Below are 16750 nucleotides of genomic sequence, written 5' to 3' on the forward strand. Positions count from 1 at the left end.
TTCCCCCTTCTGCGTTCTTATTTGTGGAAGACAGAACCCCCCCATACTTTGATGGAGGCCATCCTTAGAGATTGAACTAAAACCGCCCTACATTCATGAAGTGAAAAACGCTGTCACGTCGCAAGCAGAATGCCAAAGCAGCCTTTGTCCGGGGTGCGCTGCTGTCAGGCAACTCGTTCCTGGAGGTGCACTGCACACCTTTGGCCAAGCAAACACGTTAGGCTGGGCGAATCACAGATGTGGTTCTCGTACTCTGGGTCATGCCGCATATGGTGCTGCCTCTGGAATGGAGAAGGTGACGCATCCTCTGGCACAAGTAACACCAGTTGAGGTGACAACGTGCTGTGGCCTGCCTGTCACGTTGAGGTGTCAATTAAGCTGATTTATGCTCTTCTGGGTAAATAAACAGAATGCTCTCTGCACTCTGAGATTCTGCTATGTAGCAAACAAATTTTCCCCTGACACCATTGGGAGCTTAGTAGATAGACATCCTAGTCCTCTTCCTCTATATTTTAGCTATGCTGTTAACATTTCCCATCTTCTCTTTTCCCTGTTTATGTATCTAGATTTTAAGGTAATTAAACATTCAAAGATAATTAAATAACCAGAGGTAATTAAATGATTTGGGGCTTTGGATACTTTTGACCAACACGAGCCATGCTGCACAGAGATCTCCCTCCTCCCCCTGGTTCTCCACATTGTTTCAGCACCAGAGTTGTACAGTGGTACCTCGGATTACAGACGCTTCAGGTTACAGACACTTCAGGTTACATACTCCGCTAACCAAGAAATAGTACCTCGGGTTACGAACTTTGCTTCAGGATGAGAACAGAAGTCGTGCAGCGGTGGCAGCAGGAGGCCCCATTAGCTAAAGTGGTGTCTCAGGTTAAGAACAGTTTCAGGTTAAGAACAGACCTCTTGAACAAATTAAGTTCTTAACCCAAGGCACCATTGTACTTGGTTAGAATGGAGGGAAGACCCTCCTTTGTCTCTATGCCAAGGCTTTGGAAGGCCCTACCAGTGGAGGTTCACCTTGCCTCTTCTCTCTGATGGTCTTTCAACAGAGGGCAGAGACATTTCTTTGCTGAGCTGCTCATCTTAATCTTCCTGAAGCTTGCCCTGAGACGATATGCTGCCTCTTTCTTTCTTTTGCTGTTGCTTTCTTTTTGCCCTTTATTGTTGGTCGGGTTTCGTGGGTTGCTTAAGCTGCAAGGCAACCTGGGCATTAATTTCACTTCTGCTTTTAATAAATAAATAATGGGGTTAGCAGGGTCAGGTCGGTGTCCCTCATCGTTCCCTCAGCCTCAGGGCCAAACCTAAGAGGCTGTGAAAACTTAGAGACAGGTGAAAAAGGCGTTCCCATGTAAACAGTCCTCTGCCAATCGCTCCCACCCAAATGCACTCGCTGTGGGGAAATAGCCATTTCTTTTGTGAGCCAGAGAATCATAGTTTCTTAATGCCAAAGTGATACCTTCCAGATGTTGTGGATTACAACTTCCATTTGACGTAGCTAGCATGGTTTTCATGCACCATCACAATTCAGATATATATATATATATATATATATATATATATATATATATATATATGCTTTCGTAGATTTTCACGGGTACAGGAATGCAGGTTTTGGTGTCTTCGGGTGTCTTCCCGTGTAAGAGTCGGGGTGTCTGTGCGACGTTTCGACGAGGTCTCACTCGTCATCTTCAGGCTGGTGCTTTCGGCTTCTTGTTACTGGAACAGAGGCTCTGTTCCAGTAACAAGAAGCCGAAAGCACCAGCCTGAAGATGACGAGTGAGACCTCGTCGAAACGTCGCACAGACACCCCGACTCTTACACGGGAAGACACCCGAAGACACCAAAACCTGCATATATATATATATATATATATTAAAAACAAGCCTGAAGATTTTGTGAATTTGCTCATGTAATATTACTATTTCGTATGAATGAAGATGGATGTATGCCCTATGCAACATTACCAAAGAGGAATGGTTGCTAATGGCTACCTTAAATAAGCAGGACTTAAAATATGAGAGTAGCACCCCCAAAGAGCAGGATGAAGTGCCCTTCATACACCCACCTGTTCTACTAGACCAGCCATCTAGTTAGACATAGCAACTGCCTTTGGTAACTCTATCCCTACGCAGCTTGTGTGACTGAGAGCTCTTGAATAAATGAATTTAATAGATTTCGACAACTGGTACCAATGCCATGGTCTCTGTCCTTTCCCTCTCTGATCCCAGGTTGCATTCATGACATGATCAATGGTCAGGGATGATGGGAGTTGTATTCCACAATATTTGGAGGGTTGCCACATTGGCTACCACTGCTCTATGCAACTAGGAAGATGAACACAATAAATGCAATTAAACATGGCAGGAGACACATTGAATGCTTAGGCAGGTAAGCACTTTACCTGTGGTCTTCAGCATGTCTGGTTCAACCCTCTCTTCTCCATCTGCAGTAGTAATGCTGGCTTGTTTTACTGGGCCGTTGAGATGATGGGCATCAAGTGCCTGCAATGCTGTACAAATGTTTTGTGGTGATTTAAATGGTTTGTGGTGATGGTGGTGATTAGATATGAATGAGATGAAAATTTGGACATGAGGATGCAGAAAGGGGAGGTATGGGGAAGTCCGAGGAAAGAAGTCTATGAAAGGATATTTTGAAATTATATTTGTTTGTTTGTTTGTTTTTCTTTTATGTTTGTTTGTTATAAAAACTTTTGTAAAACTAATAAAAATTTTATAAAAAAAAAAATAGATATGAATGAGATGAAGGCATTACGGTGCTTTCTGAGTGTGTCTGTTCAGATCTCCATGCTGCACATTTCCTCAGTGAGCTTTGGATAACAGGTGAGAGAGGCATAGCTCAGTGGCAGTACACATGCAGTATGGGGAGAAGGTCCTGGGTGATGGGAAATACCTCTAATGAAGAGCCACTGTCAGTTAAAGCAGAGGTAGAATGGACAACCTGATAGAAGCAGTTTCCTAGTTCCTAAGCTTCCATTGAAGTCCAGTTCCAGCTGTGCTATATTTCACAATAAAGTATTCTGTGGGTTAATTTTACTGTTGATATTTTTTTCAGAGGCTCATTAATGCTACCAGTGCTGGAGTCAATCCTGTTGGAGATCCCGTTAACAGCAGCAGTCACTGGGACCTTGGAAGTGCCTTTTTCTTTGCTGGAACCGTCATCACAACTATAGGTATGCATTTATATAGTATTTAAGATGGAGGCAGAGATGGAAAAGAGTGGGGGTTTTGTAGGGCTGTTCATGTAGGCAAACAATCCCGATCAGTTTCTGCATGGAAAATAGGGGCAGGCAGCACAGCCCCACCACAAGCTGTCTTTCTGTCTTGATTTTGCTCACACACACACACACACACACCACACAGATCAACAATCCAGTGTCCCTGGGCACCATGGCATCCATAAAAGGTCTTCATTGGTGCCCCCTAGGCAGGTACCCCAGATACTTAGGTTTCTTTCTTTTTTTAAAGCAGCAGTCTAGTCCTCCTAGAAAGAAAGTTATGAAGCAAAATGTGGAGGTAGCTTTCTAAGCAATTTATGTGATGTGAGCTTGCTGGCTACTCTTGGCTAATGAGTGAAGGCAAAGCTATGATTGATAATGGAGTTGTTTGGACACATGGCAATAGGAACCGCTTGGGGTCCTAAAGAGCTGCTCTTCCCCCCTCCGGTCTTATTATTGGAATCTCCCTAACCATGTCTTGGTTTGCACATCCAAGAGAATGTACTAGCTCCTTGAGAGCCAGTGTGGTGAAGTGGTTAAGAGTGGTAGACTTGTAATCTGGTGAACTGGGTTTGCATCCCCGCTCCTCCACATGCAGCTGCTGGGTGACCTTGGGCCAGTCACACTTCTTTGAAGTCTCTTAGCCCCACTCACATCACAGAGTGTTGTGGGGGAGGAAGGGAAAGGAGATTGTTAGCTGCTTTGAGACTCCTTAGGGTAGTGATAAAGCGGGATATCAAATCCAAACTCTTCTTCTTCTTCCTGGTAAGGAGCTTGCACCTGCTTTTCTCCCGTCCTGGGCTTCCTAGGTCAGCACGGGATGACAGCTAAGCCAAGGTTTGAGTTAACAATTCACACATATGTAGGTATATGTTTATTGAATTGTAGGTAGCTGCAGAGATTGAAAACCAGAGTGCCAAATGCGGGTTCTTGGCTCTTGGAAGGATGAGCAGAGTGCATTTCTCCAGGGGCTGAACTTCATCCTGCATTCTGATCTTAACAATGACATCAACACAAGTGTGAGAGAGAACAAACAGAAAATAATAGCATAGATCGTAATCCAAACTCTTGTCATCTTACAATTGTGCTATTGATGTTAACGCAGATGGTGCTCTCTGTTTTGGCTCTGGGTTATGAGATGGTCTTTAATGGGGGTGAAATAAAAATATAGTATCTCAATTAAGATTAATAATGAAATGATAAGAGATCAAGTTCATAAGAAGCTCAGCTTCTGGATCAATATGCAAATGTACTGCAGCATTATATGTGAGGATAGGGTCCACCTGTTAATTGGGCAAAGAGCTCCATGGCTGATCTTGCTGTGTATAGTCATGCAATATTCCCAACAAGGGGAATCCTATGCAAGTAGATCTCTATGCATACAGACCTTCTGAGGAGCTGGGATGCTACATGATCAGGTTTCTACTCTGATAAGGACATAAGAGGAGCCCTGATGGATCAGGCCCTGTTCTGGTCATATTATTTCTCCTAGCTGCTGATATTCTGCCAGAGTCCACCCCTCCACCACTTGTTAGGGCTGCTTTCTCTTTCCTGTTTTACTCACATGGGTGATCCAGTTCAATCCAATCAGAGAGAATCTAGGGAATCTGATGTTGCTGTGATGGTTACTGACATCACTGAGGGCAGCACCTGTTCAGAGTTAGGGCTGTGCTTCCTGGACTGAACACTTCTGAAGACATCAAAGCAATCATTGGCTAATTTTGCTCCACAGTGCCTCTCTGCTACTACTACGCCATGATGTAGTATCCTTTCAGATGTAGTGTTGAAGGGAAATGCTGGCACTAATCCATTTAAGAAGTGTGTGTGTGAGGGAGGAGAGAGTGATGGAGGGACAGAGGAATCCTACAGGCTTTTGCAGGGTGCATGACAGATCTAATCTAAAAAGCTTATCCTTTGTTTTGCTTGTTTCTGGGTCTGAATAATTCATTCTTGGTCTGATCTCTGTACATGGCTGCATGTTTCCAATATGAAAGTGCATTTTTATTGCCAGGCTGCAAACCGCTGAAATGAAATGGATTTTAATGGAGTAGGCAGTAAAATGGTCTGAACTTTGGTGCTGTAACTATACTTTTCATTTCTGCCTCTTGTTTCAATGAAAAGGGGTGAGTTGAGGAAGCCCAGCACAACAGATAATGAAGCAATGAAGTCTGTCTAAGTGGCAGTACATTGATATCAATGAACGTCTGTTGGATTAGATTGTCTGCATCTATGGGTAACTAGAATATATATATATATATATATATATAGAGAGAGAGAGAGAGAATGGGAAACCTCCAACCTGCAAATCTAAATAGGCCTCCTCGGCCTCCCCATTTGACCCAACAAGCCATCTGGCTAACTGACACCCACCTGTTATCGTATATGATGTCACATGTGGGGCAGATGAAGAGATCTGACACAACCAAAAGGGGGTTTACAGGCACAGCCAGTCAGCTGATCAGCAGCACCAGTAAAGCCTTTGCAAGCCCCAACAGTCAGCTGAGTGCCAAGTCTTGTGAAGCCCCTTGCAAAGTGCTATGTGATATGGTGCTTTGCAAAACCCAACAGTCAACTGATTTTCAGAGCTCAGGAAGCCCTTGGCAAAAGCACTCTGAAAGAGACCTTGTGAAGCCCCTTGCATAGCACTATCAAGTCAATGTTGTTCCAAATCCTTATTGCAAGAAATTAAAATGTCTGGGTGAATAAATTTGTCTGAATTGCAGTGTAGTCACCAGGTGAACCTATTTATAGGGAAGGCATTCCATACCTGAAGAACCACTGCTACAAAAGCTCCTTTTTGTTGTTGTTAAATGTACCTCTGTTAATGAAAGCACTGGAGAAGGCCCTGGGCTTTTAAAAAGTAAACTGCAAATCTTGGAAGCTATTTGCATTGGGAAGTAGTTCCAATTCACTGCAGACAGTGTGTGTGTGTGTGTGTGTGTGTGTGTGTGTGGTGATCCTGATGAGGGCTGGATCTAGACACATCAAAAAAGTGATTCAGTTAAATGTGTTGTAAACTTCATACAGGGAAATCCCATTGGCGAAAAACGAGACTCCACAGTGTCATCTGGTGTCGCAGTATTATAACGCATATAAAGCGCTTTATCTTTACGAATGTAGGTGAGTCCGAGGACTGCAGTGGGATGCAAATGGCAAATGATTAAAGTCCCCTCCCCACATTCCAGGTTCCTGATGCAGATCAGAATGCCCATACCTGCAGTTTACTTAAAACTTGCCCACCATTTGTGTAGAATTGATTATGTAAATCGCATCATATTTTCCTTGGCCTTCGTTGTAAACAAGAGTTTGGAAATTAAATACACCCTTGTGCAAATTATTTGAAACAAAGCATGTTTTGTGTCTTACTTGTAATCCTGTACTCAAAACAAACACAAATAGTCAGTTGATCATTATGGTGTCGGAAGCCTGCAGCCAATAGAAGGAATGATGTGCTCACCACAATATATTGAAGTTCTACGAAAGAGAGTTATTCCAGAGCTGGAAAAGAGGTATCCTGACGGTACTGGGATATTGCAGCAAGATCTAGCCCCCTGTCACACATCGAAAGTGGTGAAGAAATTCATGACAGAGCAGCAAATACAGGTACTTGATTGGCCAGGGAATTCCCCGGACGTAAATCGCATTGAGAATTTGTGGGCTACACGCAAAAGTCGCCTCCGTGCTGTAGACTGTATGACTATGGAAAAGCTCATTCAGGCACTGATTCAAGTGTGGTACAGGGATCCAAAAAACAACAGTGACTGTTCGAAACTAGTAGACTCCATGCCAAACCGTGTTCAAATGCTGCTTAAAAATAGCGGAGGTCATATCCGTTACTAATGTATGTATATGTGAGATTGTACATGTATATGTGAATTTTGTACTACTACATTCATTGTTTGTATTAATTAATTTGTTTCAATTAATTTGCACAAGGGTGTACTTCATTCAAGAAAAAACTCCATGAGTTATCTGTGAGACAATAGGCAAGTTTAAAACCTGCAGTTGTTTCTATCGTGGCAGGACTGATGTTGCTTTAATCTAAAAGTTAGGGGACATATCTTGAAAGTCAAAGTCCTTGGACAATGCATGAAAATAAGTGCTTTAAAAAGTGTGTGTGTGTGTAAGAATGTCAGATAATCTCTTCAAGATTCACCTAAACTGGGAAATGTGGGGAGAGGGGTGTGTGTAAGAACTGGACATTTCACTAGGTATAATAGGAGATAAAGACCGGACGTAATTCAGAACTCCAGCCTGAAAATGTGATTACCCTGTTGAGTCACACTCCCATCAGGAGTCAATTTGCAAAGGCTGTATGCAGTAGCATGACAAAGCATGGCTTTCCTTTGGCTTTCCTTTAGCAAAAGTCTTGTATCCTGCCGTGCTGACAAAAACGCGTTGCAGATTAATCGAATGATAGGTTTCATTAGGAACTCAGTTCCATGAAGAAATGGTGGAAATGGCGGGGTCTGTAGGTTTTCAGGGCAATTAACTCCTGAGCTGCTGTGAATACCATTTAAATGGAGGACCAGGCAGTGGCCTTCTATCCCAAAGTACGTCTTATAGAGATGAGCACAATGTATAGATGGTGTCAGGGGTTCAGGAGCGGAGGCGCGGGAAAGGGAGGAAACAGAGAGCGAGGGGGAGGAGTCCGAAGGAAAGATGAGTGATGACGACGACCCAAGATCTCCGAGTCTTTCCAGTGAATCGGAAGATTCACAGAAAGGAGCGCCAGTGGCCAGAGCAAGGGGGGAGCCTAGGGGGACACCCCAGGAAGAAGGGACCAGAGGGGATTCAGAGAGCAGCAGTTGGAAATCGGGGCCAGCGTCCCCAACAGAGCGCAGTGGGGAGGAAGGGCGCCAGGTATCGGGATCCAGCGGCTCGCCGCAGGCGGGAGGGTATGAGTCAGGAGTGGCCACACCTCCATCGGGGAGCGAAGAAACGGTCAAGCGGAGAGTGGAAGGTTGGGCGCGCGCGCCAAGTTCAAATGCACAGGAAGGCGGCACAGTAAGCAGCCCGGAAAGGGAGCCAGGTCCTAAAGCCTGCTGCAAGGAGACAGAAGGGTCCGGGGGGTCAGCGTCAGAAGAGTCTAGGAAGGAAGAGACCACGGGGGGCAGAGGGACCCAGAGAAGGAAGGAAAGGCGGAAAAGGTGGAGTAAGGCTAGGGTATTAAGTTGGTGTACAGGAGGCGGGGACTCAGACGGAGCTTCGCCGGTCTAGCTTCTAAGACGTAGAGCTGCACGCTGCAGCTTGGAAATGGAAACTGTAACTCAATAAAGACTTTTATAAAGTGAACGCTGGCTAGCGTGATCCTCTGTGAGCTGGGATCTGGAAGCAGCTCTGACAGATGGGTTCACACAATCTCGCTCCTGTGGCTAGATCCTGGCAATAGCTCCCTCTGATTGCACCAGTTTGTGGTGGGCATTATTAATCAGAACTGTATTTTGGCTTGGTTGAGGAAATGTTTGTCCTGTGTGTTTTGTGTGATGTCTGAATAGGCATTGCAGTTCACATCTCAAATTAGATCTGCTGGCTGGGAGGGCTCCAGGCTCTTGCCTGAAATGGATCCCTCATTCATTGGCACATAGATGCTATCCTTACATGTTTCCTCGGTCGGGGTGGCTGTGCTTGAACCAGCAGAAAAGGACCCTGTCTCTTAGAACTGAGCTCCCCCACTCACCCCAATCAGGCAAATTTCCAAGTACCCCGGGGAATCTGCCAGTGCCAGTGAATGAGGACCGTGATTCACTTGAGAGGCTGGAGTTCTTTCATCCAGCAATTGGGGAAGGACCACAGTTGAGTGGTAGAGCATGCAGTAAGTCCCATGTTCAGTCCCTGGCATTGTGGCGATCACACAGGGCCCCCGGACGTTTGACGGTCTATTGACCCTGTGCCACCACTGTGATTGCTTTCTTCGCTGCCGCCACCCTGCTTCTCACGGGGACACACGGAGTCCAGACAGTTGCTAACATTAACAAATAATCAAGTTTATTTTTAAATGCAGGAACAAGTGTATGGTTTCAGTTTAATTTCCTCTTGTCAGTTTCTTAATCTTAGTTCCTAACAACTCCAAACTGATTATCCAAACTATCTATCCGACTCAACCTAACAATTCCTCTCACTCTCTCACAATACAACTCGGCAACCCGCTGCCTATTCCTCCCTCTTACTTCTCCAACTCCCAAACCTCAACTGACTTTCAAAACTTCCCACTCTAACTTTTACTCCCCCCTTGCATTCTCACTGGCCAATCACATCACACCCATTTTAACCCTTTCCTTATGACCCACCTAGGAGGCAAACGCCACAGGCATCTTTACATAGGGCTGAGAAAGGAAGTGGCTTGTCCATTAGGAAGGAACTGCTGTGCTGGTTTCCTGGCAGGTCGGTTGCTGTTGCTTACAGGAAGGGAGAGGGTAGGGAAGTCAGGAGGTTGGCACGGTGCCTCTACATCTGCAGGAATGCTGGACTGCACTTTGCTGGATTGCACCCCGCTGGTGCATTTGTGCTACCTACCAGGAAGCTACCACACTGGCTCAGCTCCAGCTGGAAGCTGCTTCTAGCTGGGATTGTATCCTCTATGAAGCCCAAGAGAGCCATTGCCAGTCAGTGTAGATGGCACTGAGCTAGGTGGACCAGTGGTCTAACTCAATATGTAAAGGTAATAGGGACGCGGGTGGTCCTGTGGTCTAAACCACTGAGCTTCTTGGGCTTGCTGATCAGAAGGTCAGTGGTTTGAATCCACACGATGGGGTGAGCTCCCGGTGTTCTTTCCCAGCTCCTGCCAACCAAGCAGTCTGAAAGCACGCCAGTGCAAGTAGATAAATAGGTACCGCTGCAGCAGGAAGGTAAACGGCATTTCCATGCACTCTGGCTTCCATTATGGTGTCCTGTTGCAGCAGAAGCAGCTTAGTCATGCTGGCCACATGATCTGGAAAAATGTCTATGGACAAACACCGGCTTCTTTGGCCTGAAAGCAAGATGAACGCCGCAACCCCATAGTCACCTTTGACTGGACTTAACCGTCCAGAGTTCCTTTACCTTCTTTTACCTTCTAACTCAATAGAAGGTAGAGTCCTCTGTTCCTAATTCCTGGCCACCTTGATTTCCCCCTGCTGTGAATATATTTGATTGCTTTAAAAAATCTTCATCTTTTGTTGTTTGCTTCCCTGGTTGCCTTCGAGGGAAAGGGCTGGATTAAATCTAGTAAATAAGTACCTATGAATAACCACCTCATGTTTGGAACAGGACTCTTGCTTTTGGGTATTGTGCAGCTCCCAATGTAACCTCAGATGAGATCAGAGAGGTTTGCAAGTCAGGGTCAACATACCCAATACCTGCAGTATGTCCAAGGCCTGTGAGTGAACCATGCTGCTTCTCCCATTCATTTAACCAGAGATTTCTTTACACGTGGGTTAAGTAAAGGGATGTTTCAGCATGTTGACAGTTCAAACAATCACAAAATGCTGCACTACCACACACTTCAGTGCCATTCAGGTGAGGATAATGCACTTTGAGCAAAGTGCTAATAGCTTCTAAAAGGGCTTTGGCGGATGTGCAGTTCAGTGAGGAAGAGAAAGGAACAACGGTAAGGTTCCTTTTATTTGCGTCAATGGTCCGCTTCTATCTCTGTGCAGAAATCAGTTGGGAGCCCTTCGTATTCATTTCCATTACTCTTATTTAAAAAGAATTTGCTACAATTTCTTCTTACCCAGGGAATGGTTAAAGGTTCAGTTGGTAATGGCTGCAAAATTATTTCTGGGTTGGTTTTATTATATTATTATTGTTAAAAAGAGTACAACTAAAAATGGGAAGTTTGAACCTGACAAATTTGTGTTTGAAAATGTGCTTTGTAGACAGGCAATAAGAGAATTGGGACTAGCTGTGGCTCCCTGTTGAGTACACTTGGTGTCTAGTGGGTTTTTTGTGTGCAATGTGTGAAAAGGCAGTCAGATAATCAGTAATCGGGTATCACTTCACTTTTATTTTATGGCAAGACAGCACTGTGTCATCCTGCTTCTTAGCATGATGGCTATGTCCTGACTCCATAGCTGGAGGCAATAATACTTCTGAATTCCAGATGCTGGAAACCACACGAGGGGAGAGCGCTCTTTTGCTCGAATCCTGCCTGTGGGTCTTCCACAAGCACCTGGGTGGAATCTACACACATATAAAAACCGTTCTGAAAAGCATTTTTAAAAATACATCGAATTTTCCATAAGGCTCACGTTGCCATCTAGTGTCACATTGTATATTGCACTTAAGACACACCTAAAACCAGGCATAGGCAAACTCGGCTCTCTAGATGTTTTGGGACTACAACTCCCATCATCCCTAGCTAACAGGACCAGTGGTCAGGGATGATGGGAATTGTCTCAAAACATCTGGAGGACTGAGTTTGCCTATGCCTGCAGCTGTATATCATTTGCAGCTGTATAACTGAGTCCCTGGTTAGCCACTGTCAGAACAAGATGCTGGACTCGATGGGCCATTGACGTGATCCATTGGGCTTTTTTTGTGATGTTTCAGTGGCATTATTCCTTTTGAGGAGTTGCTAACATAAGCTGGCATTTATTGAAGTAGACTCCAGTGTAATTAATTAACATAACTAAGTTAGATCCATTAATTTCAATTTCTGCTGTGAGTAAAACTTTGTTGAATTCCACCCGGACATCTTTAAAATACGCTGGAACAACCTCCACATGATCATCAACATCAGATGCCAGTATCTGCCTGCCAAGAACTCTTATCCGTATCTCAGTTCTACTTTGTCAGTGAGGACTCAACCACCACTCCTTTTGTTTTCGTTCAGTATTTTGATATGTGGTACATGTTGACTAGGTTCGAAAAAGCTTTTCAATAAAGTTAACAATGGCAACAAAAGAAATAGAGTGCTAACAAGTTTGCTTTGTTTATGGGATTCACATCAAGTTGAACACTTGTGCACATGTACATAATGCTGGAAGTTCAGCCCCACAGGGTGTATAAATTAAGGCAAGGTGAATGCAATGCTCTCCACACCCCATTTTTATTCTCTTTCTGACAACACAAAGCAAGTGAGATACTAAAAACTCCAAGTAAACCATTGCATGTGCAGAATGATTTTTGTGAACGCAACAGAGGTTCTTCCACCTTTGCAGCTCTTGCACCACCCACAAATGTGCTCCAGAGGCTTGGAGGAATTCCTAGAGCAGATCTGGGGGTGCATGGTTGGAAGATAGGGAGGGGAGGTTCTGTTGCATTTGAGGAACTCATTCCACATGTGCAGTGTAACTGGATATAACCTCATGAGGAGGTATGGGGCAATGGAAATGGGAAATTCCTCTTTCTTTGTATACCTTCATTGTTATTTAGCATTTCTCCCTTTTTCATTTCCTCAATGACTCTTCAGATACTGATCTGAGAGATGATGGTGATTTTCTCTCTCTCTTTTTCTCTCTCTCAATAGGGTATGGAAACATTGCCCCAAGCACAGAAGGTGGAAAAATTTTCTGTATTTTGTATGCCATCTTTGGGATTCCACTCTTTGGCTTTCTGCTCGCTGGCATTGGTGACCAGCTTGGGACCATCTTTGGAAAGAGCATCGCACGAGTAGAAAAGGTTTTTCGAGTAAGATTGAAATGGTTTTGTCTCTTTTTAGTCTTGAACCCTAATGACAGGTCATACATATGGCTAGAAGATTTTGGGTGGTAAGACACAGTGAGAATTAGGTATTAAAAACACTTCTTGCGTCATAAATATGCCTTGAAATTTTGGGGAAATGGGTATTTTATACCTCTCCAAATTCATTCATTTTCATAATCACTGATATATATATATCAGGATATGAATGAATTTGGAGTGCTTGTAGACTAGAAGAGAAAATAGATACAGTGGTCATATCAGAACTGGTGGCCCTGTGAAAATATCTGGTTAGAAAACCTATATTGAAAAATCCCTTGATATAAAACTTGTATAAAATAGAGCCCTGGGTATAAAACCTGTAGAAAGATCCAATACTGGTCTTATATTAATTTTATTTTATTTATTTAACAAATCTGATATACTACTTGGTTGTTAAAAAAAGAAAAAGCCCACCTTACATGAAAAAAAACCTCATGAAAGCAAACAAGTACATGCTTTAAAGAGTGACTTACATAACATAATGAGCTACCCTTGCATTGACCTGGTTTGCACGTAATGCTAAGCCATGGTTTATTCAAATACAGTGTATTGAACTATGGCTTGTTTGCTACTCCAAACTCTGTCCAGTGACTTGTATGCTACCAAGAAACCAAGCTCTGAAGACATAGTTTGTTTTTGGCTTATAAGCCTTGGTTTGTTTTAACTATGGCTTGGTGTGTACGTGCAAACTTGCACTCTTCTTTAATCATGGGTTGTGTGACTGTCCCACCCCAGATGCTCACCAAGCTACAAAGGCATGAGGCAAGAACAATTGGAAAAGAAACAAAACTTTGGAGAAACAAGCCATGATTTGGTTGCCTGTAGAAAAATGCATGGTTCAGTTCTCATTAACTTGTGGTTTGTTAAACAAACCATAGCTTTGCATCACGTGCAAACTAGGCCATTGACTGTTAAAAATAATCATAAACACAACAAAATGTGATTTCTAACAGCTCAGCCCCATAATGTCAACTGGGAAATAAACCCCAATTAGTTCAGTGGGACTTACTCCCAGTTAGGCATGTATAGGATTGTGGCCTCGATATTTACAAATATATGACAAAATGTCTGGATGCAGCAAATGATTGTTTCTTAATAGTCACGTGAACAAAAAATAGAGAGACAATGCTTGCTTTAATCCTGAGTGGCACCTGGGATCTGGTGCAAGATTATTCTATGCACCACATGAGTCTCCAAGTAGTGAGAGACTCCAGGGTTCCTGTGCTTACCCAATTTTGGTTTCCTTGGAATGAAGGTCAATGGTGACTGTGGTGTCTTTAAGATACAGTTGTACCTTGGAAGTCGAATGGAATCCGTTCCAGAAGTCCATTTGACTTCCAACATGTTTGGAAACCAAAGTGTGGCTTCTGATTGGCTGCAGGAAGCCCCATAAACCCCGTTGGATGTTCAGCTTCCAAAGAGTGTTCACAAACCGGAACACTTACTTCTGGGTTTGCGGCGTTCGGGAGCCAAAATGTTCGAGTACCAAGGCATTCGTGATCCAAGGTATGACTGTATATGGTTTTATTGACACACATATACAACCTCAGCAGTAAATGGAGGGACTCGTAGCATCAACACCCCAATGGATCTTGCTTCCCCATTTGGTTTCCAGGGAAGCCCTGAAATCCAGCAGACAGCAAGACATATATCTGCACACACACACCAAAAACAAAACAACAACAAAAATCACTCTTGTTCTGTGTAGCAGCAAAGTGAGGGAAGGCCCACCCATTTGTTTCTATGGCACAGGGCAGCTTCTTTTTTTTTTTTTTATAAAATTTTTATTGGGTTTTCACATTTTATATAAACAAAAACAAAAACACAAAAAAGAAATAAACACATAAACAAAAAGAAAAAGAAAACAACAACAAACATATATACTTTCCCGAAAATGTTATTTCCTAACCCTGGTCATTGACTTCCCCCTACCCCCTCCCTTGCATCCCCATTTCCAAATTTATATCAGCAAATTGGCATTTCCCTGTCTTAGTATTAGGCCTTTTATAAAAGCAAACAAAATTAATTTTTTCTAAGTTGGACCTCAATTCCCTTCCATCGATTTCCCATTTTTTCTTGAATAATGATCTTTTTAACCAAATCCCATAATCATGAGTGTTGTTAGAACTTAATTTTTCCCTCCCTCCCATCCCCGGTTTGCGTCCCTTCCCAAAGCATGTCCAAAATAACAGTTCTTAGCCCGGGTTCCTCACGTCCGAGGCCCTCCAGTCTCTTTCAGTCCCTCTCCGCCGGTCTTGTTGGTAATCCTTTATGCCAGTCGTCACATCTCGAAAGAGCTCTTTCACCATCAATCCAAAGTCTCTTCCCATATTTGCAAACAGCTGCTGAAGAGTTTCCACAAGGCGTAAATCTTGAAGGTAATCAAACTCAGAGTCTATGTGGAGGCCCCGATTATATTTCTTTATTTTAAATTCCTTAATTTCATAGACTCCCAGGGCCTCCACTTTCGTCTTCTGCATCTTTCGTGGATTTATAATAGATTTGCTCCAATAATCTCCTTGTTTGTATTCCACAGGCATCAGCTTCTGCTCAGTATTTTCCCACATCACTTCTTCTCTTTCTTGTTTTGTCTTCTCCACTTCTTTTATTATCATTTCTGGTTCAGCTGTGGATTCTTTCTCATTGAGATCCTCGTTACATTCAGCAGGACTACTTGTTTCAGAAGTCAAGGTCATCAATTGTTCACTCATAGCCGTAGTCTGCTCTTGTAAGATTCCGACCAAATAGAACATCCTTTCGATTTCTCCCAGTATCTTTCCATCCACAGCCATTGTAGTTCCACAGAATTCCCTCTAGAGGGAATCTGGTTAGTTAGTATTCTTTTCCCCAACAGTCCTCTGTCTTGTTATTGTTTCTTTATTTCCAACAATTTTAGATCAATTGTAACTCTTTTTAATCCAGAGGTAACTTAGGTAGCAATTTTCCACTATTAACAGTCCGTTTGACAGCTTTGACAGCTGTCAAACTCTGCACTTCTTAAACCAGCTCCAAAGCAGGACGCTCCCGGGCCCGGGAGGGGGGGTTGTTTACAACAGAACACAAAGCATCCAACACTCCTCTCTCCTGTTCAAAATTTCCAAATCTTGGAAGTTACTGTCTTTTTTTTTAAAAACTCACCCTTTACAGGGTAGGCACTCCAGCTTAGTTCTTTTTTCGTTGCTCTAGATCGTCTGCAAGGTGGGGGGTGCGGACTTCCTTTTAGCACATCCCCCGATCGTCTCAAATTCAGTGGATAAATTTCTTAAAAGCCAAGTCCAAATTACTCACGGGTTGTTTTTTCAGCCGAATTTCAAGGAAGGAAGTCAGCGCTCTCCGGTCATGGCTCGCGGCTTCGCTCAGCAGAGGTAGCGATGGACTCTCAGTGCCGCGCCACCCCCCGTATCCCCTCCGCAGCCTTTAAAAAGGCTCTTCGCGAATCAGGGGGGGCACTTAAGGCACCCGCCGAGTCTTCAGTCCGCAGGCATTCCGCGCCTGCGGTTTTAAGGGTCCCCGTGTCGCCGGCACGGCAAAGACCCGTCCCCTGCTGAGCCGATTCCCTCCGGAGCTCGGAGGGAATCCGCCATTCCCAGATCGCGTCAACCCCGGAAGTCGGCACAGGGCAGCTTCTTCGGATAGGCTAAATCAAGGCACTTACTGTAAGTAGCCAGCCAAAGCCATTGCCTTGACAAAGGAACTGGTTCTGTGAGCTTCCCCTTATACATTCTACCCTCACAGATACAGGATTGCAGGTTTGGAAGGGGACTTATGGTGGAAGGCATCCAAACCATGTTCCCCCATGCTCATCTCATGATAAAGGATGTTGAAACGCTAGGAAAC

General features: G+C 43.9%; 1 protein-coding gene across 2 annotated transcripts in view; it reads left to right on the plus strand.

Annotated features, from left to right (window-relative positions):
* Window positions 1-16750, plus strand: part of KCNK10 (potassium two pore domain channel subfamily K member 10) — an 88667-nt gene that overhangs the window by 50714 nt on the left and 21203 nt on the right. For both annotated transcript variants that reach the window (XM_082233313.1, XM_082233312.1), the window contains 2 exons: window positions 3088-3205; window positions 12699-12859. In XM_082233313.1, the coding sequence (XP_082089439.1) occupies window positions 3088-3205; window positions 12699-12859 (279 nt within the window). The remainder of the gene's footprint in view (window positions 1-3087; window positions 3206-12698; window positions 12860-16750) is intronic.

This window comes from Podarcis vaucheri (genome assembly GCF_965113315.1).
Source record: "Podarcis vaucheri genome assembly, chromosome: 1".
Taxonomy (NCBI): domain Eukaryota; kingdom Metazoa; phylum Chordata; class Lepidosauria; order Squamata; family Lacertidae; genus Podarcis; species Podarcis vaucheri.